General features: G+C 49.2%; 1 protein-coding gene across 1 annotated transcript in view; it reads left to right on the top strand.

Moving 5' to 3' along the window:
* The window catches only part of LOC144372094 (mitotic spindle assembly checkpoint protein MAD1-like), a 257,564-nt gene that overhangs the window by 120,030 nt on the left and 115,970 nt on the right, over nucleotides 1–21,564 (top strand). Inside the window, exon 6 of the mRNA XM_078035512.1 lies at nucleotides 4,596–4,740. Within this exon, the coding sequence (XP_077891638.1) occupies nucleotides 4,596–4,740 (145 nt within the window). The remainder of the gene's footprint in view (nucleotides 1–4,595; nucleotides 4,741–21,564) is intronic.

The raw sequence follows: 21,564 nt of genomic DNA, 5'->3' as shown, positions 1-21,564 counted from the left end.
GCTGTGAGAAGACAGACAGCAGAGCTGGTGACATGCTGGGCCGAGCAAGGGAAGAAGCTCAGCCAGCAGTCTCTTGGAGAAGGTTGTGAAAATGTCTCCTGCCACTCTGGAGTCTCTTGTGTCCTTTCCTTGTTCCTTCAAGTGGATATTCTTAGCCTGAGTTTCTGATGAAGACTTCATAAAAGTGGACTGCAGTGGCCTGCCACTTACAAAGATGGCTTCTCAAAAGCATGGACTGTTTCTCTCACTAGATGCCGCCTCAAAAAGGCATCGATCGATAAACATGCCCAGCTTCTCCTTGAAGCACCAAGAGCTTTGTTTTGAACTCCCAAAGGCTCATGGAAATACTGCTGACCTTAGAGTTCAGCTTGGCATGGAGCTAGAAGTTTAATTTTTTATGAGCTCTCTCTTCTTCCCTTAGAAGAAAGGCTGAGCATGAACAGAGGGAGCTTCCCAATGGGGATGGACCTGCAGCCTGGGAACTGGTGTGGGTTAGTGCTGTGGGATTTGGTCACCCAGTTGCTTCTGAGCCATGGAGGCCCTCAGAAAGCCTGTGGGACAGAACGGAGAGGTCCTGTTCTGATCCAGGGTTACTGTCCCACCCACTTGCATCCTTGGGTTCAGTAGCACTTGCTTGGGAGCCTTTGGGCTCTGTGTGTGTGTTGAGGAGGGGCCATCCTCCCTCTTTTCACCATATTTTAGTCCTTCTCATTGTCTTGGGCCTTCAGGCGAAATTGTCTCTTCACTGCCCACAGTACTCTGCCTCTTCCTGCTTCAACAGGACCGGCCCCTGGAACGCGTGAACAACACTCTTCCACACTATTTTCTGTTTTATAAGCAAGAGCTGGTCTCTTCTTGCCTATGCCCTCTACTGACCTAGTTTTGGCTCACCTCTGTGGCCTAGCAAAGGCCCCAAAAGGGCTGTCCTTGCTTTCTGACTTTGCTCCCTTTCATCCTCTTGAGTCTTTGTGTAGGCCCCTCCCTGTCTGCCCTGTGTCTCCCTTCTGATCCTCACTTACCTCCTGTTGGGCCGTGAGTCCTTCTTCTGCAGTGCTGCTGCTGGGCTGATGTGAATACCACCTCCTGCCTGCCCTTCTCCTGCCACCGACATGTGGTGCCCTTCCTTCCTTTGCCTGTGTGCCTTCAGTACCTTCCAGTATGCCTCCTGATGTGAGAACACAGCACTCATTTTTTCTGTCTTTGCCGCTGCCAGTTGCAAAGTTTCCTCTCAGTTAGAGTCCCCTCTCTGTGTTCCATCTTGCAGTGCTGGGACCTGCAGCCCTCTGCAACTGTCTGACTGGTGCCTTGTCAGCCCATAGTGGGTACTAGAGAGACATGGCCAGAATGGAGGAGGAGTAGGGGGAGGGGGAGGGGGCTGTGGCTGGGGCCCTGCCCTTGGCTTGTCCTGCCTGTGGCCACCTTCCTTTCCTTCAGACACTTCCTTATCACCACACAGCAGCTGTATCCAGTCTTCAGCTTTCCCAGAGTTCAGTAGCAGCAGCCTTTGCAAGCTTGGCCCTCTTCAGAGGCCTGGGCCCAGACCCTGCAGGGCTCCCACCTGGCTCAGACACCATCAATGCTCTATACCACGGGTCCCTCTTCTGAGGTTTCCAGATTTTAATTATTTCAGTCTTTCCCTTTTGTTATGAAGTCCAAGGAATTATAGCTGTTCAGTTGTTGCCTCCCACAGTCTTTGGATTGTTCCTTTTGCCCTGTATCACTCAGTTTATGTCTGGTTAACTGTACATTGCATTAGTAAACTCTCTGTGCATGTGATCCATGTGGGTGGAGTCCATGAGGCAGGCCCTTGGCTGTTCAATGCCTCTTGTTTTTCTAGTGCTCCTGACCCCCAGCGAGGTTCTGCAGAGTACTCAGGAACTCAGTCTCCCTGTCATCTGCTGAAGTAGGGTTTTTAAGTCTATGTTTATCTCTTGGAAAATTTGGAAACCAGATAACTGCCCTGGGAACTGCCCAATAGATGTGGAACCGTGATTGTGCCCAGTCTGGTGGCTCTCAGAGGTCTTATCTCCCCTGACACGGGCAGGGCAGTGGGCTGCAGTTGGTGCTGTCTTGCCTACTAGAGTCTGTTGTAGGACTGAGTATTCTTCTGGCTTATTTCTTTTCCTTCTCATTTGAGGAAATGCATTTTGCTCTTGAGAGAGCATGGATTTTCTTTGTGACCTGGTGAGTGAGCTTTTCCAACCTGGGTGTCGTACCCTACCCCTTAGAGGCCCCGTTCTCTCTTGTGGGGGCCATGGAGCACAGCTCCTGCCACCACCTGCAGCTGCTGTGTACTTGGGAATCTTGGATCTGGGCAGAAGGCTTGGGTCAGGGCATCTCCATGCCTGGTGTCCTCTCCTCCCTATAGTGGCTGGGGCCCATCTATGTCATGCTAGTATCTGGCTCAGACTTGGTACTGGGTTCCTGGTGCCCAGTCCTGCAACATGACTCTGTGATACCAAGCACAGGTCCTTAGGATCACAAAAGAATAGCAGATATGGCATGGCCTCCTGTCCCTTTGCAACTGCAGTGGGTGGGGAGGGCCCAGCTCTCCCCACAGATATGATGATGTTGTGCTTCTAGTGTGTAGGACGTGGGGTTTGTCACTCTCTTTTCAAGCCTACACTAACCCCCTTGTGCTAAGGACAGCTTCTCAGAGTGTTTTCTTACCCTTCAACCCTATCCAGTGTCGTACTGTGCCCTGTCACCTTACAGACGCATTGCCACATTCCTTCCTCTGTGTATATGACTCTTCAAACAGCAGATCGAATGATACCATTCTTCTAATTAAATTACCCACTTTGGAGCAGTGATTTAAGGTGCTTGTGAACCTCCCCACCTGAATTCAATGATTCAAGAGTCGATTTCACAGTTCTTGATTATTAAATTGGTCTATGAATAGTTTTAAATTGAACTGGAACTCAAAATAGCCTCTTAATATATCTGTTTCCAGTGAATAATTGCACTTGTTTTATACTGTGGCTTTGGTTATGGAGCACCTAGAGGTGCAGGTGGCAGTGGCTGACTCTGCATTTGGAGTAGAGATCAGTGCCAGGCTTTCCGAGTGGGTTTATTGAATGAAATGCCAGCATCTTGATTCTGAGCCTTGGTTCCAGCTTCCATGGTCTTGCAGGCCTCTGGTTGGCTTGTCCCAGGCAGCCTACACCAGTGTTCCCTGCCACACTCAACAGGACTAAGGCCGTTACCAGATCCCTTAGAAAGTTCCATAAATTTTTGATTTACATTCACTTTCGAGTTATATTTTTGCTGCTTAAAGAATTTTACTAAATTATAATTTAGAAAATCCAGTAAGTACTCATTCATGTGAAAGAGAAAAAATTTGCAGTAGAGACTACCTCTAAAGAAATCGTTATCTATCGCCCTTATGAGTTAAGGTTTCCTTGAAATCATGTAATCAAAACAAAGAGAAATAATTGGATTCCAAAGATAATCTCAGACTGCAGATGTCCTTCACAGCCCATCCCCAAATTTCAAAATTTCAAAGTGGCCCCATCATTCTTATTGTCACCTCTCATAAATGTTATGAATGTCACCTTATATGAGAACCCTATCATCCTGTTCATGTTTTATTTTCAAGGATTGGTTAGGATTTTCTTTGGGAAGAAATCTTTGCCAGTGAAGGAGATAAACCCTGCTCCCTCTTCACATGCTAATGTGCCCTCCTGGTGCACTGGCCCTGCCTCACTCACTCTCTTAATCATGACCATTGCTTGTCCCTCCCTAGTGGATCTTAGGAACCCTTAAGCATTGGCTGAAATTCTCTGGTGCTGACAGCATTCACCAGGGTCCTGAGCCGGCCTCTGAAGGACCAGCCAGCTTCATGCCTGTGCTGGGCATGGCTGTGGGGGAATTGGTGGCATTGAGAGATAGGGGTCATGGCTCTCCCAAGCATACTTTGGGAGGTTGCCCTCTGCTTGGAGAGCTCCTGCCTTCTCTGGTCTGAAGAGATGTGTTGCCAGAGGATGGACCAGAAGGCCATCTGGATGGAGGTGGTATGATGCTGGGGAGACATGAGGAGACAGAGGCTGTGGGGATGCAAAGGGAAGGGGGATGTTGAAGCTGGAGACAGGCAGGAAACATCAGCTGGCCGCACAGAGGCAGGGAGAAGGCTCAGCCTGGCTGCACCCTAAGGTCTCTCCCACACTATAGGCCCAGTGTGTGGCCGAGAGGGTTTCGATGGGCAGGAAGTCTTAGGGACTGTGCAGCCCCCTCCATGCTGCACATCTGTGCCAACTGTGATTCACATGGGAAGTGCTTGTGCTGGCAATTTAGCTCATTCAGAAGTCCAGTACTGAAGCACTGCATGGCTGACAATTTTTCCCATTGTGTGTGGAGTTGAGCTTCCCTCCCCCTCTTGCCGTGTGCTGGGATCACCCTGGACGTCTATTTGAAATCCAGAAACTCCTGAAAGGCGTTAAGTAGCTATTCAGGAGTGAGGAAATGACAGCGAGGCGGCTGCACGTGCAGCTCTATTTTAGAGGGCATCCTGGTGGGGCTCTCTGTGGGGAATCATCCCAGGGCCTTGGGGTGGTCTCATCAGACCTTATCACTCCCCTTTTGTCTTCCTTGCACAGTGCCCAGGGACTGGAGAAGGCCCAGCAGCAGCTCCAGGAGGAGGTCCGGCAAGTCAGTAGCCAGCTGCTAGAGGAGAGGAAGAAGCGGGAGACCCATGAGGCACTGGCCCGGAGGCTCCAGAAGCGTGTTCTATTGCTGACCAAGGTAAAGGTCCACTGAAGTGCGGCCAGGCCTGCCCCACCACTTGCACACCTGTCCTTTTCTCTCTGGCACCACACCTTTGTGCAGACTTTTACATGGCTGCTGCCAGTGGTCTATGCCCTCATGTCTCAAATAGCATAGCATGCCACTGCCTGGAAACCACAGGCCGTGGGCAACACAAACCTTCTGCCAAAGAGGATGCATCTTGGCAGCTTGATCAGGCAGTTTGGTTAGGCTGTGTGCTCTTACCCCGAATTGTCAGGAAAGTCCTTGGAGTGCCAGGGTCTCCTCAATCCTGTATTTCCAGGAGGCCTTGCTTTTTGCAGTCTCTCTCTAGCAACCCGTGTTTCCTGGCCTGGTGCCACACCCTGGTGGAGCCTTTTGTGTAATCGCTGGTCTTTTGCAGGGCCCTGACTGGGGTCAACATCCTTGAGACCCAGTGGGCAAGGCAGCCTTCCCATCCTTCACTGTCTATAAGTGTAGAGGAAACTGAAGTGGGCTTTGGTCTTGGGTGTAGAATGAGGCTGGTCCCGTGTTTCCAGCTGTGCAGGATGGGACACACTTGTTTTCCCTACTCAGTGGTTCTGTCTGGCCTCTGTGCCTTTTCTAATTGTTCTTGCCTGAGGGGTTCCAACATCTGGCGTGTTAAGCCAATGTTACTCAGGCACAAATGGTTTTTGGTGAGTATTATTTAATAAAACATTGCCATGGACATTGAAATTTCAAAAGGCAAGGAAGAAAAAGGCCAAATCTGTCCCCAAGCACACTCTGTGTAAGGGTGGGGCATCAGATTGCTGGGCAGAGACTCCCCACCTGTCCACACTGCTGTCAAGTGGGCAGAGGGAGCTGTGTTGACCCCCCACTCTGCCCCAGGAAAGGGGATGTGCCCAGGAAGTACCAGAAGCCGTGCCTGAACAGTGTCTGCCAGCTCTTGATCATGTCTAGTGATCCAGATAAAGCCAGGTTCTTTATCTCTGGAACCCCCTGCTTATGAAGCTTTCAGAAAACGAGTCATATTTCAGCTGCTACATGCTGCTGTTCCCTGGCCGCCTCTGCTCGCTTCTTGGCAGCACCTAGATATCTGTGCAAAGAAGACCTCATGTTTGTCTTGGCATCATGCAGGGCTTCCCAGGACTTGAGTGGAGGCCAGACCCTCTCTTCAGCTCCAGAGGCTAACTTGGGAGCCCTGGCCCTGCAGGTGGATCCCAGGGAGGTGAGTTCCCAAAGTGTCTTCATAGGTAGCTCAAAACCAGGACCTTGCTCCTTGAGAGAAGGCACTCAGATCTTGGGTAGCCATTCTGCAGCCTCCCCGGGCAAGGCTTTGGGCCTTAGTCACCCTCCCTTCTTTCCAAATTTGTCCACTGGTGTCAGTATGAGGTGCCTGTGATGTGACTACATGGCCACGGGCCTCACAGGATTTAGTCCAGTGGGAATGAGGCAGCAGTGATAATGCTCACTGGCACCCGCCCCTTCCTGCTAGCTTCCTGAAAACACTGCTGCGAGGACGCGGGAGGAGTTACCTGGTGTAAAGTTAACGTGCAGACCCAAGGAATTTACAGTTCATGAGAGCATGTGTAGACCAGGGAAGAGGAAGGAGGTTCATCATCTAAAATCTGCTTTTGGGGTCAGCATACAGATATGTGGAAGCAAGCCAAGATGAACACCTAGTCCAGCAGCCGTGGGAGTGGGCTCCCTCAGTCCCTGCAACAGGGGGTGCATAGCATGGGCTGCCCAGGCAGTGCTGGCTATTGAGGGGCTTTGGGCCCTCAGAGTGGGATGGGGGGAGCCAGGCTGTGTGGTTGTTTGTTTGGCACCTTGACCAGGCAACCTTCCTGTGGCATGGAGAGTGGGAACTCAGGTCTGGGAGCCTGGCTTTTCCCTGGGATCTCAAAACCACCTCTCAGTGTCTCTGGGTCTCAGTTTCCCCTCTCTGCAGGATGGCCCCAGGGTCCTTGGAATGTGACCATAGTGAGTGGGTGCGTACGTAGCTTACCCATTCTCACTTGGGCAGCTATTTCGAGGCCCTGACAACAAAGCCCATTGTCCCCTCCCGAGGGAGGCTCTATGGGACTCAGATCCAGGAGACAGAGCCTTGCACACGTAGCCAGTGAGGAAATGGAATAAACTCTGGGAGTCATGGCTATGAGATGGGGAGGGGTGCACAGCCCTTGGGAGCAGAGGTGACTTTGGGAAGGTGTTTCAGTTTTTCCAGGTGCTGTAACAAAATAGCATGGGCTGGGGGCTTACACATCTCCAGTAATGATTGCTCACAGTTCCAGAGGCTGCAAAACCAAGAGCAGGGCGCTCGAATGACCTGGGTGAGGACTGCTGCAATTCACAGAGCCTCTGTCTGTTCCTCTCTAGGCAGAAGGGGTGCTCTGGAGCCTCTTCTACAAGGGCACTGATCCCATTCCTGAGGGTGCACCCCCATGACCTAAGCACCTCTTCCTAATGCCATCACTTGGAGCTAGCATAGGAATTTGTGGAAGGCACAAACATTCAGAGCATAGCACATGTCTGTCGGGTATGTTTAATATGCGGAAATCACACTGGTGGGAGTTTGGCCTGGTTGGATTTCACCTTGTTCTCTACCAGGTCTTTTTAGTTAATCCTGAGCCACCCACGACCTTCCGCCATGCTTTCAAGGGCCCCTTGGCATGGCCCAGCACCCCTCTGACAACTTTCCCAGCCAAGGACTGCTGCTACCATTTACTTGCTGCCCACTCTCAGGCTGTGTTGCAAGCTCTGTGTGTGCACCTGCTTACCTGGGCTGTGTGTGTGCGCACCTGCTTACCCAGGCAACTTCAGTTTTTAGAACAGTTTCCTTTCCAATTTTTTTTATTTGTTCCTTTTAGTTATATATGACAAGAACATTTTGATTGACAGAAAAATTAAGATTTTTGATTTACAGAAAAATTAAGAATTCAGAGAATTCCCTGTATCTAGTATCCCCTAGTAACACTTTGTGTTAGTATGACATGTTTGATATAATTAACTGGTATTGATACATTATTATTAACTAAGATGAATACTTTATTCAGAGTCTCTTAATCCATTTGTAATGTCTTTTTTCTCTGTTAGGATCCCATCTAAGATACCATGTGACATTTACTCCCCATATCTCCTTGGGGTCCTCTTGGCTGTGACAGTTTTACAGACGTTGTTTCTGGTGACCTTGGCAATTTGGAGGTGTGTTCCTCTTTGGAGATTTACCTGCTGTTTTTCTCATGATTACCAGTGGTTGTGGGTTTGGGAAAAAGAGGTAAAATTTCATTCTCAACACATCATGTCAAGGGGACATGCTGTCAGTGTGACTTGCCACTAATGATGGTGGCCTCGAGCCCCTGATGAGGTCTGGTTTGACAGGCTTCTCCTATGTCAAGTTCCTGTTTCCCAGTTTCTACCTGCATTTTTAGAAAGAGGTCAGTGTGCATTGCCTCCACCTAAGGGGTTGGGAGTTGACACTCTCTCCTTGGAGGCAGATTTCTCTATCTAAGTTATTTAGAATTCTTTAGCCTGGCTGGTGTTTCAGCCAGCTTTTGCATTGCTATGACCAGAATACCTCATAAGAACAGCTTAGAGGAGGAAAAATTTATTTTGGCTTACAGAATCAGAGGTTCAGTACATAGACAGCCAACTCCATTGCTCTGGGCCCAAAGTGAGGCAGCACATCATGGGGAAAGGATGTGGTAGAGGAGCTTTTCTTAGCTCATAGGGTCCAGGAAGTGGAGCAGGAAGGGGAAGGGCTGCAGGGAAGATGAGCTCTTCCAGGGCATGCTCACAATGACACTCCTTCTCCAGCCACCAGCTCATAGTTATCACCCCGTCAGTCCATTCAAACTAGGATGGGCTGATTCGGCTACAACTCCCATAGTCCAGTCACTTCACCTCTGAACATTCCTGCATTACCAGGAGCTTTTGGGGAACACCTTATATCCTAACCATGATGAGGAGTTTGTCTCTTCTCCCTCATTTATTATATCAGATGGACTTGTGGACATTTATTTTAGGTTTGGGATTTTAATCCATTACTACTTTATTCTGTGGCCGTAGCACTGGGGTCTTTCAGTTGAATCCTGGGTCCCTTTGATGTCATTGTGGGTTTATATGTGAGTTTTTCTTAATTAATTGATTTTAATTAGGTATATATGATAGCAGAATGTGTTTTGATTCATTGTACACAATTGCAGCACAACTTTACATTTCTAGGGTTGTACATAATGTAGAGTCACACCATATGTGCAATCATACATGTACCTAGGGCATCTCATTCCATCATCTTTCCTGTTCCCATGCACCCTCAATATCTTCCTTCCCCTTTGCCCAAAGTTCCTCCATTTTTCCCCATGTCTCCCCCCTCTCTGTTATGGATCAGCATCCACTTATCAGAGAGAACATTCGGCCTTTGTTTTTGTTTTGAGCATTGTCCTACTTCTGGCATTGCAAGATGCTCTGGGCTCATCCTGTATATTTCCTGTCCCAGTCATAGAGTCAGCCATTTTTCCAGGGGTCCCTGGCTGTTTTCATGCAGCCTGGTGTTTGGAAAGTGGGTCTTGCTACTTGGGTATTACCAATGGATGTCTGTCAGCCAGAAGAGCCAGGAGATGTGTGTAAGTTGCATGTGTGCGTGTGAATGCATCTGTGGGACCATCTGTGTCACATTCACTTGAGTTCACACCGGAGTCCTTGACTTGCTCAGGCCCAGCCCCACATGGGCCATTCCGGTTCCTCCTTTTTCTATAGGCCCAACCCAGCAGCACGAAGCCTGGCTTCCACTGTGTTTACTTGGTTGAAAGTGTGTAGCCATGTTCCAAGTGGTAACCCCAGTTGAGGGCTTTTAAATTTTTATTTGAAATGTAGGTCCATAGGAAGTTGCAAAGGTGGTTCAGAGACGTCTCTTGAGTCTGTCACCTCATGCCCCTGATGGTTACCTTTTACATGACTACATGCTTTTTGACTTAGGAGGGGGCTCATGTGCCAATAAACCTATCGTAAGTTGAAAATACAGTGAGTCAGAAAATGAATTTAAGACACTTCATCTACTGATAGCCCCCGCTCAGCCCCGCCTGCCTCAACGTGCTCAGGACACTTGCACTGGCCTGCAGTCTAGCAGAGTGATCTCCACAAGGCTTGCTCGATAATAAAGTGTTGGATAGCTCATGAAATTTCACTGAATACTGTACTGAAAGTGGAAAGCAGACTGGGTAAAGTTATAATATCCCCAGATTCTTAAGCCTTATGATGAAAACTTGGGGACTGCACAGGGCATGGCAGCAGAACATGAGTTTAGTCTTGGCAGCATGTGTGTCCTGTGCCTGTCCCCCATCCCCTTCCTGCATCCTCTCCAGTCACTCTCGCTCTCCCTCAGCACTTGACTTTGGCAGCTTCTGATCTGCTTTCTACTTTTGCAGCCCTGTCATTTTAAGAATGTTACATAAATGGAATCAGAACATCCTCTTTAAAAATTGGCTTTTCTCATACAGTGTGATAACCTCCTGAGCCGCCTGAGTTTTTGTGTGTTCATCATGTGTTCCTTTGTCACTGCTGAGTAGTATTTCATGGTAGGATGCACCATGGCCTTTTAGCTTTTGTTGCCTCCATGTTTTGCTATTATAGATAGAGCCATGGTGATGGGGGGAAGGAAGTGAACAGGGTGGCACTGGTCACAGGCTTACTTTCTTAGCTCTTGCTAGAATCCAGATCATCAGTGGCTACTGGGCACTGGGGGAGAAGGCTCCTGGGAATGCTAGAGTGGTCTTCCACCCCTCACCTTGCCTTTGCCTTGGCTTGTCAGAGCTCAGTAAATCCTTACTGGGTTGTGGGACTAAGGGTCCTGGTTCCTCTCAAGACAGAAAGCCCTGGGGGCTGGAGGCTGTAGGAAGGCAGCTGTTCCTCTGGCACTGGGGTGTGACTTTCCATCATTGCTGTGGTACCTCTAGACCCCATAGCTGGAGACCTCACATATTTATCAGAGAGCTGTGTGGCCTGGGCAGGCATGGCTGGTTCCTGGACTCTGGTAGGACCTGCATGACATGATCAGGGGTTTCGACTTAGCCCCTGCTGGGCACTCACCTTGGGCTCTGCGGATCCTGCTTCTGAACTCACTAGGGTCACTGGCATAATCTAGTCTCTGCAGTCCCAAATCCTGGTCCTGGAGGCTACCGGAATGTGCCCTTCTGTTTCCCACCTGTCCTTGTAGCCCATAGAGGGTGGTGAAGACCCTCCCAGCCTTCAGACCTCTCCAGTTCTCTTCTTTTCATAGCCCCGTCTTCACTGGAGAAAGCACTGTTTTTCAGAGCTCCTGGGATTATATTGGCCTGCCTGGATGTCCAGAATAACTTCCCTACTTGAATGTCTGTAACTATAGTGGTATCTGAAAATTCCCTGTGTCTTGCCAGGTAACCATGGGCATAGGTGTGAGAGAACAGGATATGGGCATCTTTGAATGAATGTCATTTGAGTGAATGTCATTGTCAGTGACACCAGGGGTCAGGGATGGGAGATATATAAAAGTCATATTTTGAAAACTCAGATGCCTGCCTCAGCTGGGGGAGTGGGCCTGCCCAGGTAGGGCGGGTTGGAGTGTATGACCCATTTGGAGAGGAGAGGGTCATGTGGTTGTCCTGAGGGATCTTATTTTCTCAGAAAGCTAGCAGTCTGGATACATATATGGAGTGTTCCAAACAGCTGTGTGACTGCAGCTGTTCTTGGAGGCCAGATCTGGCCTGTGGCTCTGTGTTTCCTCTGCTCTGATTTGTGGCCTCTAGTTTACGTTATCAGAGTTACTTTGGTTCTGGTGGCTGTTCAGATCCCCTCTCAGGTTGGGAGTTGGTCAGAAAGAGGACCTGCTTTTGATGGTACTAGGGTGGCTCAATCTCTGTCCCCTGTGGAGTCTGAGCTCTTTATTGTTCCAGTGGGGTCTTTTACGACTCTGGAAGCTCGTGTCTGGCTTCCTAGGGAGTTTCTGTCTTTGACATTCACACCTCAGGCTCCCATTGCAGGAAATTTCCATTTTCTCCTCTACTTAGTAGATGAGAAGCTTTTGGTCCAAGTTGACCTCCTCAACTCACGCTGAGTTCATGGGCGTCTCTGAGTTAGCAGGAAGGTAGATATTGATTGCTTGACACTGACTGATTATTTATACTGACTGTCCCTGCAAGGCATGTTGCGATGAACCGATACCAATCGCCACGCAGCCCCTGGGCTGGGGATGCAAGGATTTGTCTTGCCAGCCAGCATGATGAAGCTGTTCATCAGGCTGCTCTGGGAGGGTGTGTTGTGCTTTGACGTGTGGTGTCTCATATAGGTGATGTCCAACTCCCAAGGACTCTGACCTGGGCACATCAGACCGCAGCCTGGCTTGCTTGTGATTGGGGAGTACCCCCTCTCCAAGATTCCCTGAGGTGGTTGCCATGGACCTCAGGTTTCTTTAAGAGGCTGGTCTTTCCCTTGCCTTGCTGGGGAGGCATCCTCGCCCTGTGCACCTCCAACCCGCCTCCCTGAGGGGAGAGCATAGCACAACCCGCCTCCTGAGGGGAGAGCATAGCACACCAACCACCAACAGGACCTGGATGTAGCCTACTGAGGAGCCCAGTTGATGGCTCTCAGTGTCTGCATCCCCTCTGAGGGGCCTGTTGGTGTGCTTGACATTTAAGTATTCGGTGCTTGGAATGCGCAATTTTATTTTGAGACCTTTATTAAGCGGCTCTGGTCTAAGGAGTTAATTGTTACTGATAGCTAAGAGTATAATTACCTTGGTAAAATATCATGACTATTTTAAGCAATTGAAAATTGGCTTCTAGAACTGGGTGAACACAAACCATTTTCTTATTTGAAATGAGCTATTTCCAGTGTGCCCTAATATTCTACAACATGGTTGCAGAATCTTATTTATAGAATGTAAGCAGTAAAAGCTAACTTTTAGCAAGAAATATGTTTAATGAAATGAAGTCTCCCTCCTTTTCTCTACTGGGCCCCACCCCCTTGTTCAGGTGGAGTGGTTCTAGGGACACTTCTCCTGGAGAATGCTGCCAAGTGTTTTCCCCTGGGCCCCTGGTATCAGGCACCTCTTGCTAATAGGGTGGCTGTAGAGCATATCACTCTGGTCATGGTGCACTGTGCCCCATGACCCCTGTGTGTGGGGCCTGGGGTACCTGGAGTTTCACAGGAACTGGGCTGTGCATCCTGGGGAGTGTCTGCTCTACACTGGCTGCCCTGTCGTGCAAGCCCGTTAGCCTGAGTCAGCTTCTCTGGAGGTGAGAGCGGTCATCCTGACCCTTCCCTTCTCTTTGTCCTTCCTGCTTGCTGGGAGGCTTGGAACACTTATTTCTGTAAAATATCCTCAGTAAGCTAGAGAATTGCTCTCAAGCATCAGTGATTATCCTATGGTGTCAAGACCGCTGTTCTGGAAGGGTCACATGGGCCGCAGTGCTGTGCCCTGCAGCTCTATCCTGAGCAGAGGAGCCTTGACCCAGAGGCCAGGGAGAGACCTGGGCAGGGTGGTGCTTCTTCTGCAGTGCACATCATGACTGGTGTCAAATCTTTAAGGAGGGCTGAGGCACAGATAAGACTGGTCAGCAGAGGCAGCCGCTGAGTAAGTAAGTAAGCAAGCAAGCAAGCAAGGCAGCCGCCAAGTGGGAAACAGCTAAATGTGGGGTGAAGGCTGCCAGGCGAACTTGAGAACACCCAGGCGGGAAGTGCAAGGGGTCCTCTCCAGGGAGTTCAAGATGGGCTTTCCTTCGTGGAGTCCAGAACATTGTTCTGCCAGCGGCAGGTGGTACAGACATGCTTATGGTCATTGCTGCGTTGTGCACCTTCCTGGAAGACGCCAGGGTGGGTTTTGGGCCTCCTTTTTCCATAAGATGCAGAAAATGTCCTTTCAGATCTCTGGGATTCTCCCAAGCTGTGGCTGTGTGAGATCCCATGATTCTTTTCCAGCTTGCAGGAATGCAACTGGTCTCTCCTTGTGTGTGGAGAAGTCAAGGTGTGGCTAGGGTGGAAAGGGGAAGCTTCCTGGCCCTGTGGGAGCTGGACACCACAGACCATTCTGGGCTGTAGGAGCCCTGAATGTCTTTGAAGTGCTGTCCTAAGAGGAATGTGGGTTGGGAACCCTATCCTGTGGCCTGTGTTGCAGGCAAAGGCAGAAGTGCTGTGGATTGTGTGGGCTGCAGAGCCTGGCTGGCACCTTGCTCAACTGTCCTTTGCACAGTGGGGTTTAGGTGGCACATACTGCTGCAGTGTTTTTGAATGAATTATCTTCTCTCTCCTCTGAAATAATGTAGTGAAGTCACCTCTTACATGTGTTGATATGTGAGATAAGTGAGTAAAGGGGATGTGGAGGAGGATTGCATTCTATTTATATCATCTGTTTTATATTTACTCAACATTGGGAGCTTACACTTGGAGCCCACCCGCTCGAGGTCCACCTTAGCCTGCACTTTTCCTGGCATGGATGCCGTCACCATCCTCAGGAGATATTTCGATAGTTGGCTTCATGTGATCTACACCAGTGGTTGCTGAGCCTGGACTTGGGCAGTGGGAGTGGCATGGGGATGGATACAGACCCTCTCCCCACCCTCCCTCATGCCCTTTGTTTTGTGACATGTGCTTGTGAAAAACATTCATATGTGCAGAGACAATATAAAACTGATTCTTGTCTGGCCAGTCCCCAGTGTAGGAAGCAGGAAACAGCTCTGCTGAAGAGCTTCACCATTCCCTCCAAGATACGGTATTTTCAGATTTACCGTGTGTGTGTGTGTGTGTGTGTGTGTGTGTGTGTGTGTGTATGTGTATGTGTGTGTGTGTGTGTGTGTGTCTCCACATCCCTGCTTAAATATTGTTCTGCTTTCCCCATGTATTTTATATCAAAAGAACTGTACTTCTTTGGTTTGTTTTTTTCTTTTTTTTTTAAAGAGTGAGAGAGAGTGAGAGAGAGGGGGAGAGAGAGAGAGAGAGAATTTTAATATTTATTTTTTAGTATTTGGCGGACACAACATCTTTGTTTGTATGTGGAGCTGAGGATCGAACCTGGGCCGCGCGTATGCCGGGCGAGCGCGCTACCACTTGAGCCACATCCCCAGCCCCTTCTTTGGTTTCCTTTGTATCTTAACCTTATACTTTTGGCCTTTGTCCATGTTGATGCTATTCATCCATTTTCCCTGCTCCTGTGACAAGTAGGGTATATCCACTTAAACTTACCTCATTTGTGAGTTTAACAGTTTGAAGACCACCCTAATGGGGTCCAGCTTAGCCTATGTTTTTCCAGGGACCCCACCATGCTGCCAATGTATGCTCATCCATTCTCTTCTGTTTGGATGTTTGGTTTTTTCTAGATTTGCTGTTTCAAACAGTGCGGTAGAATCTTCTGGAACTTGATACATTTGTCTACATTCTGCCTCAACTCTGCAATGTGCTTTTTCTTCCAAACAGTCTTTGTGTTGAAGTCTCTGCATACACACTGCAGATATAGTATAGACCAAATGGCCAGTGGCCCTCAGAGGCCCTGGGCCCCTTTCTCCTCATCAGCCTCTACTCTTAGAGGAGACCCTTCCTGATTTTAGTCCAGCCAGTTATTAATTCATGCAAGTGGAGGCATTGGCCTGTGCTCCTTTGTATCTGGCTTTTGTTACTTAACGTTGCGTGTTGTTATGTGGACCTGAGTTCTTTATTATGTTGCTGATTTTTTCACACATTGATTCTACATGGTATCTGGGCTGTTTTCAGTTCAGGATGTTACAAGTAGTGCTGTGAATACTTTACATGCATATGGCATTTGGTGACCCCGGCATCACTAAGGTGGGTTCGTCTAGGTGGGGCACATGCTTGCTTTCAATGGGACCCTTGCCCCCTGTGTGCTACAGCAGTGTGTGCACTTGCATGCAGGCTGAGAGTGGGGGGTTGTCTGGATATTCTTGGTGTGTGTGTGTGTGTGTGTGTGTGTGTGTGTGTGTGTGTGTGTGGGCGTGCGCGTGCACGCGCACCAGCACTTGGGATCTTCTGCCTCTGATTTTCCTTTCTGAGTTACAGGAGTTCTCTATTCTAGAATGAACCTTTGGTTGGAGGCAGATACTGCGGGGATGTCCTTAGTCTATGGCTTGCTTTTTCACTTAGTTGTGTCTGTTGATGAGTAGACACACGTTTTTAATTTTAAAGTGGTCAAACATTTTCCTTTTTACCTTTGTGCTAGTAGGGTCTTCATAAGCATCTTTGCCTGCCAAGTCAGGAGGACCTTAAAGAGAGTTCATTGTTTCTTACAAGCACTCTGAGGCTTCAGCTTCTGTGCTTTTATCTGATGGGCTTCTGTCTGGAATTGAGTTTTGAGTATGATGTAAAATAGGTGTCTGGCTCTGTGGTGTCCTTGGTGAGTTCTGCAGTCGACCTGGCTCTGCTGATGGAAGGAGCATCCCATTGCCTGGCCTTCAGCTGGGTGGCCGCTCTGGGTAGACCTATTCGTGGAGTCTGTCTTGTTGCTCTGGTTAGTTCATCTCTGCTGCTGCCACATTGTCATGACTTCTGCTTCAGGATAATTTTGATAGCTGCTAGTGAAATCCTCCAAATTTGTAGTTCCTTGGCTATTTTGGCCCACAAAATGTCCTGGTGGGTTATGATCAGAATTGTAATAAATTATAAATCATTTTAGGAAGAAATAACATCTTAACATTCTGTCTACTAAACCATGAGTGTTATGTATTCCCCCTTTACTGAGAAAGTTTTTAATTTCAGCAAGTTTTATGGGTTTTAGACTACAAGTCTTACACATTACTAGATTTTTCTTTTCCCTGAGTATTTTCTGCTTGTGATGTCTTTTTTTTTTTAAATTTACTTTTTAGTTGTATACCATACCTTTATTTTGTTTTATTTATTTTTATGTGGTGCTGAGGATCGAACCCAGGGCCTCACACGTGCTAGGTGAGCACTCTACTGCTGAGCCACAACCCCAGCCCTTGTGATATCTTTTAAAAGTGTCTTGTAGACTTTTCTCTTTGCTGGTTACAGTCAGGCCTGGTGCATGAATACTCCCCCAGAAACCCTGTTGTAGTGCTAGTCCTTGACCCATACCATCCTGTCCTCTGTGAATGATCTGGGTGTGCTGATTTTTGCAGTCCTGGTGCTCTGACTCTGCAGGACTCTGCCACTTGCAGGCATGGTGGGGCACCTTGTTTCACAGAGGTTTCAGAGGGCTTCAGAATTCATCTTTAGGTGTGCTGAGTGCTGTGTGCATGTTCCCTTTTGAGTTTGTGAAATCCTCCTCTTGTTGTTTTCTAAGTTTTTTTTTTTAAATATGAATCTGTACCCCATGGATTTGATATGGGTTTTGTTATTATTCAGTTCAAAATATTTTCTGATAATCTTCCTGGAAAGGCCAGCCTGCATGCAGGATATAGCAGGGCCCAGGCACGTCGTGTAGGCAGATTGGAAAGCTGGAAAGGAAGACCCCAAGCACATTCTCTCACTTGCTTATTAATTTTTCATTCCACAAGCTCTTCTCTAGTATCTGCTGAGCGTGGCAGTGCGGTTCAAGTCAGAGCTCTAAGTTCTGGGGCTCTTTTGGGGTGGGACCATGAGCAGCCCTATGGGGTGGGGACTCTCCTGTGAGGAGGGTTAGGTCTTCCACATGGCAGGAGGGGTGAGCAGCCCCTCTCACCCAAGGGATGCCTGGGAAGGAAAGGGAACAGCATGCTGAGTCTCTGAGGCTAGCCTGTGGCCTATGAGGTTTTGTTTTTAGAACAGTTTTGGAGCCATGGGAAGTGGTGACAGTAGAGAGGTCCCACATGTCCCTCATGAACTTTCCCTGTGGCAGTACCTTGTTCTGTGACCATTGTGGAAGTGCCTGTGGCTGGCTCTCTGTCATTGTGCTGCCTGGGTAGGTTAGTGTGTCTCCACAGCCAGGGACATGCAGGTCTACCCCACCATTTGGAGGCCTCCCATGTTGCCCCTGGGATCCACATGGCCCCTCACCCCACCATCTCAAATCTAGTTTCCATCTCTGGCGATTTGGGCATTTAAAGAATATTGTAAAAATGGAAGCATACAGAATGTGACTGTGTACATTGTAACCTTTTTTTTTTTAATTAATGAACTTTACTTTTCAGAGCCCTCTTAGGTTGATAAAGTCGAGCAGAAAGTAGAGTTCCCGGGTACCCCACCCTCCTGTCTCCCCTGCCATAGTGATTGGTATACCAGTGTGGTGGTGTCATCAGTATCCCTGAGGGTCACTATTGGTCCTGTGCCTTGAGGGACTAGCCAGGTGCATGATTGCAAGTGTCCACCCTTATGGGACTGTACAGGGCACTACTTCTGCCTTGAACTCCCTCAGGGCTCTGCCTGTTCATCCTTCCCTCCCCAACCTAGATGCCCCCAATAGCTGTTCATGCTTCTGCTGTCTCTATAGTTGTCCCCTTTCTAGAATGTCATTCCTAGAATCCATCAGCATAGCCTTGTTAGACGGGTATCTGACGTAGCAATATGTTTTTAAGACTCCTCCATGTTTTTTCATGTTTGATGGCTCACTTTTTCAAATCACCAAATCACCTCATTGTCTGAGTGAGCCACAGATTATGTTTTCATCTGCTACTAGACATCTTGGCTGCTTCTAAGCTCTAGCAGTTTTGAATGAAGCTGGGTTTGGGTGTGTGTTTTCGGTTCCCTTGGGTGAGCCTAGGGGCATGATTGTGGATTGTGTGGTAATACTGTGCTTGGGGCTCTGGGAACTATTCACACCAGCACACAAATACAGATTGCAGAATCACATCCTATCAACCCCATCTTGATTCTCGTCCTCACAGCTTTGGGAGTGGGGACGCTCCTGTGCTCTTGTCAGTCTCCTTCTTCATGCTGGGCATTCTGGGTCTCGGGAAGCAGGGAGTGTCCTGAAGGAGTGTGCAGATGCTTAGCAGCTGCTCGGACTTCAAAAATGGCCTCCTGGTGACCTCCAGGTTCCTGGTCTGTTCCAGAGTGCTGTGTTCCTGTGTTCCCTCTGGCAGTCACTCAGGTGTACGGGACCAGCACCCTGCCCCCTTCTTACCTCAGCAGATCAAGACTGAAGAGTAGCTCAGCAACTTGGCCAAGGCCGTGCAGTGAAAATGGATGCTGGATTCTTACTCTTTTTTTCCCTCATCATGCTGTGTCCCCTGCCCCCAGTCTGAAACAGCCTCCACATGGTTTATTCTGTATGTTGATGTTTGCCTTACATGTAGCTGGTGAGAGAATATGTTCCCTATGGCCATCTGTTTAAGTTTGGGAGCCGCCTTGTTTACCTCTTGGCCGGGGTTGGGCTGACTTGACTGAGCTGGTGCTTGGTGCCACAGTAGCTGCCAATGTTATAACCCTCATAGTACTGTCCCTGCTCTCCTCCTCCTCTTGGGAGCCAGGGTCCTCTCTGGGGTCCTGGGCCTGCTACTCTGGCGCAGGTGTGCTGAGCTGGATCTGACTTGAGGTGGGCTGGGTCCCTGTTGCGGCACGCTGGCTGGGATCCTCTGCAGTCAAGCCTGAGCTGTTCCTCCTGACTGAGCTCAGGGTCTGCTGGCCTTTTCCAGGGCTTTGGCTCTCTGTGGGTCCCTCTTCCCTGTCTTGATGCTCCATCTGTTTTCTAATTGTGCTTGATGATAAAGCTTGTGGGAAGGAGGCTTAAGGTGAGACTTGGGACAGACTCCCCCTGGGATCCTTTGATAGGTGAGTTACTGGTGCAGCCTATGTTGGAAATTTTCTGAGTGGTGGGAACGTGAGAGCTGATGTTGGAGAGACACTGCGGTCCTGGCAGCATGCAAAGTGTCGTGACCTGTCCAGAAGGGTAAGCCATCCACAGGGCTACTGATCAAGGTTCCCAGTGATCTGTACTTTAGAGTCTGCACTCTGGGCTGCACTCTTGGCTGGGGACACAGGTCATTTAGGGCACAGATCAGAAAATACAAGGGCCATGGGAATCTTAAGATGCACAGGTTGACTTAGTATTCTAAGGTGGGATCTGTAGTCCTATGAGTATCCCTGTGTTGGTCTGTGGCCCAGTATTAAGTAGCAGATATCTTGTCCTTCTAAGAGGTGGACAGAGACCGACCGTGTGAATGACCATCCTGGGATTATACTCTGGCCAAGACAGACTGTCCAAAATGTGGCTTTCTGCTAGAGGCACCTGGTGCGACTGGCTGGCTTGGCATGTCATTGACCCAATAGGAGTGTGCCATAGCTGTCCCTTCTCACCTGTGCACATCTGGCTCTGGCACTTGCTCACACCTGCCCTGGTGCCGTGGCCTCCACCTCTTCTCACCTCCCTCCTGTGTGTCTCTCTTTCACATACTGCTTTCTTTAAACCATCGATTCATTGCATACCATTTGCCAGATGCAGCTATGCTGCGCCTGCTCCCTCCTCCTCATCTTTGAGACTGAGTTCTGTGCCTGCACCAGGAGTGTGACTTGGTATTGTCCCCAGGTCTTGATATGCTGTTTGGCCATCTCTGGCATTTGATCTGGGCTGAGCTTTGCTCCTTGGTGGGTTTGGATCTTGGAGTCCTTGTGGCAGAACAAGGCACATCCCAGAGTACCTGCCCCTGAATAGCCAGGCAGGATAAGAGGTAAAGGCTGCCTGCAAAGTTCAGACCCAGACCTGCTTGCTTCTTAGAAGACACCTTCTCCTGCCTCTGCCTGATGTTGGTGAACTGCCTGGAGGAGGCTGTAGGTCCTCAGCCACGGTCCCTGGTTCAGCTTGCTGTGCTTGTCATGTAGTCCTTCTGTTTCTGCAGCAGGTCCCTCTGTGCTGTGAGGCCTAGAGAGCTCCCGCTTGGGTCTTTCTTGGCTGCCATCCCGAGCATCCATGAGGAAAGAGATTGTCTGTTGAGCTATGGAAAAGTGCCATTTGCAGGTACTAGAAAGCCAGCCTTGTCACCATATCAGTGCATTGTCCCACCAGTAGGGCAGCTGGAACTGGGTCATGGCAGGAAAAAAATTTCCAGGGAGAAAAGCAATTTTATGAAATAAAGTGAAATAAAAACAAAATGCCTTTTATCCCTCTCCAATTGGAAGATGGTTATTAAGATAGCGTTGGATTGTGGGCATGTGGTGAGAGGTGGCCGCGGGCTGCTCCTGCAGTTTCAGGAGGGCTGGAGTGGAGCAGTAGAAGCAAGGCCACCTTGAGCTTCCTGCTTGTGCGGCCATGCTGATGCTAGGCTGCTGTCCCCAGAGGCCTACCTGTGACCCAGGGTGGCAGAGTTTGCAGGCTGCCTTCTGCCAGATCCGATGAGCCCAGCTTTATTCACTCAGAAAAGGTCTGGCCTGGCCTGCCTCTCCACAGCAGGGCCTGGGCTGTCCTGGGCAAGGCTGTGGACTGCTGGGCCCTCTGAGGAGATTTGGTGTGAGCAGTAGTGGATCCCACAGCTGCCACCCCTCTCTCTTGGTCCCCAGCATTCTTAGAGGTGTGTTATCAGGAACCTCAATTCTTTTTTTCTCCTCTGTGTTTCCTAGATGGCTGTACTGAGATGAGACCTTCCCACTGGGTCTCAGCATAGATTGGCAGCTTTATCAGGTGGCTTTCCAAGGGAGACCCTATTTATATAGGACCCATTATATTTTGCTGTGAGTGATGGCCCATGCCCACTTCTCAAGGTAGTGAGTTAAACTTGAAGAGCTTAGTCACAGGAACCATCATATGCCCATTGCACAGACCACAGTGTGGGTCCCTGATCTCCAGCCCCCTGGCCTGTGGGTGTCCTTGGATCTGGGGGGTGGTGCTTTATACCCTGGAGCCATCCCACCCCTACACCATCTGCTTGGGGTGTCCTACAATCTATGTCTTCTCCTTCCCTGGCTGGACAAGGCTGTGAGGGAAGGAAGCGATGG

The sequence above is a fragment of the Ictidomys tridecemlineatus genome, chromosome Y, assembly GCF_052094955.1.
Source record: "Ictidomys tridecemlineatus isolate mIctTri1 chromosome Y, mIctTri1.hap1, whole genome shotgun sequence".
NCBI lineage: Eukaryota > Metazoa > Chordata > Mammalia > Rodentia > Sciuridae > Ictidomys > Ictidomys tridecemlineatus.
Note: the sequence above shows the minus strand (reverse complement) of the source record. Positions and strands in the feature narration are given on the sequence as shown.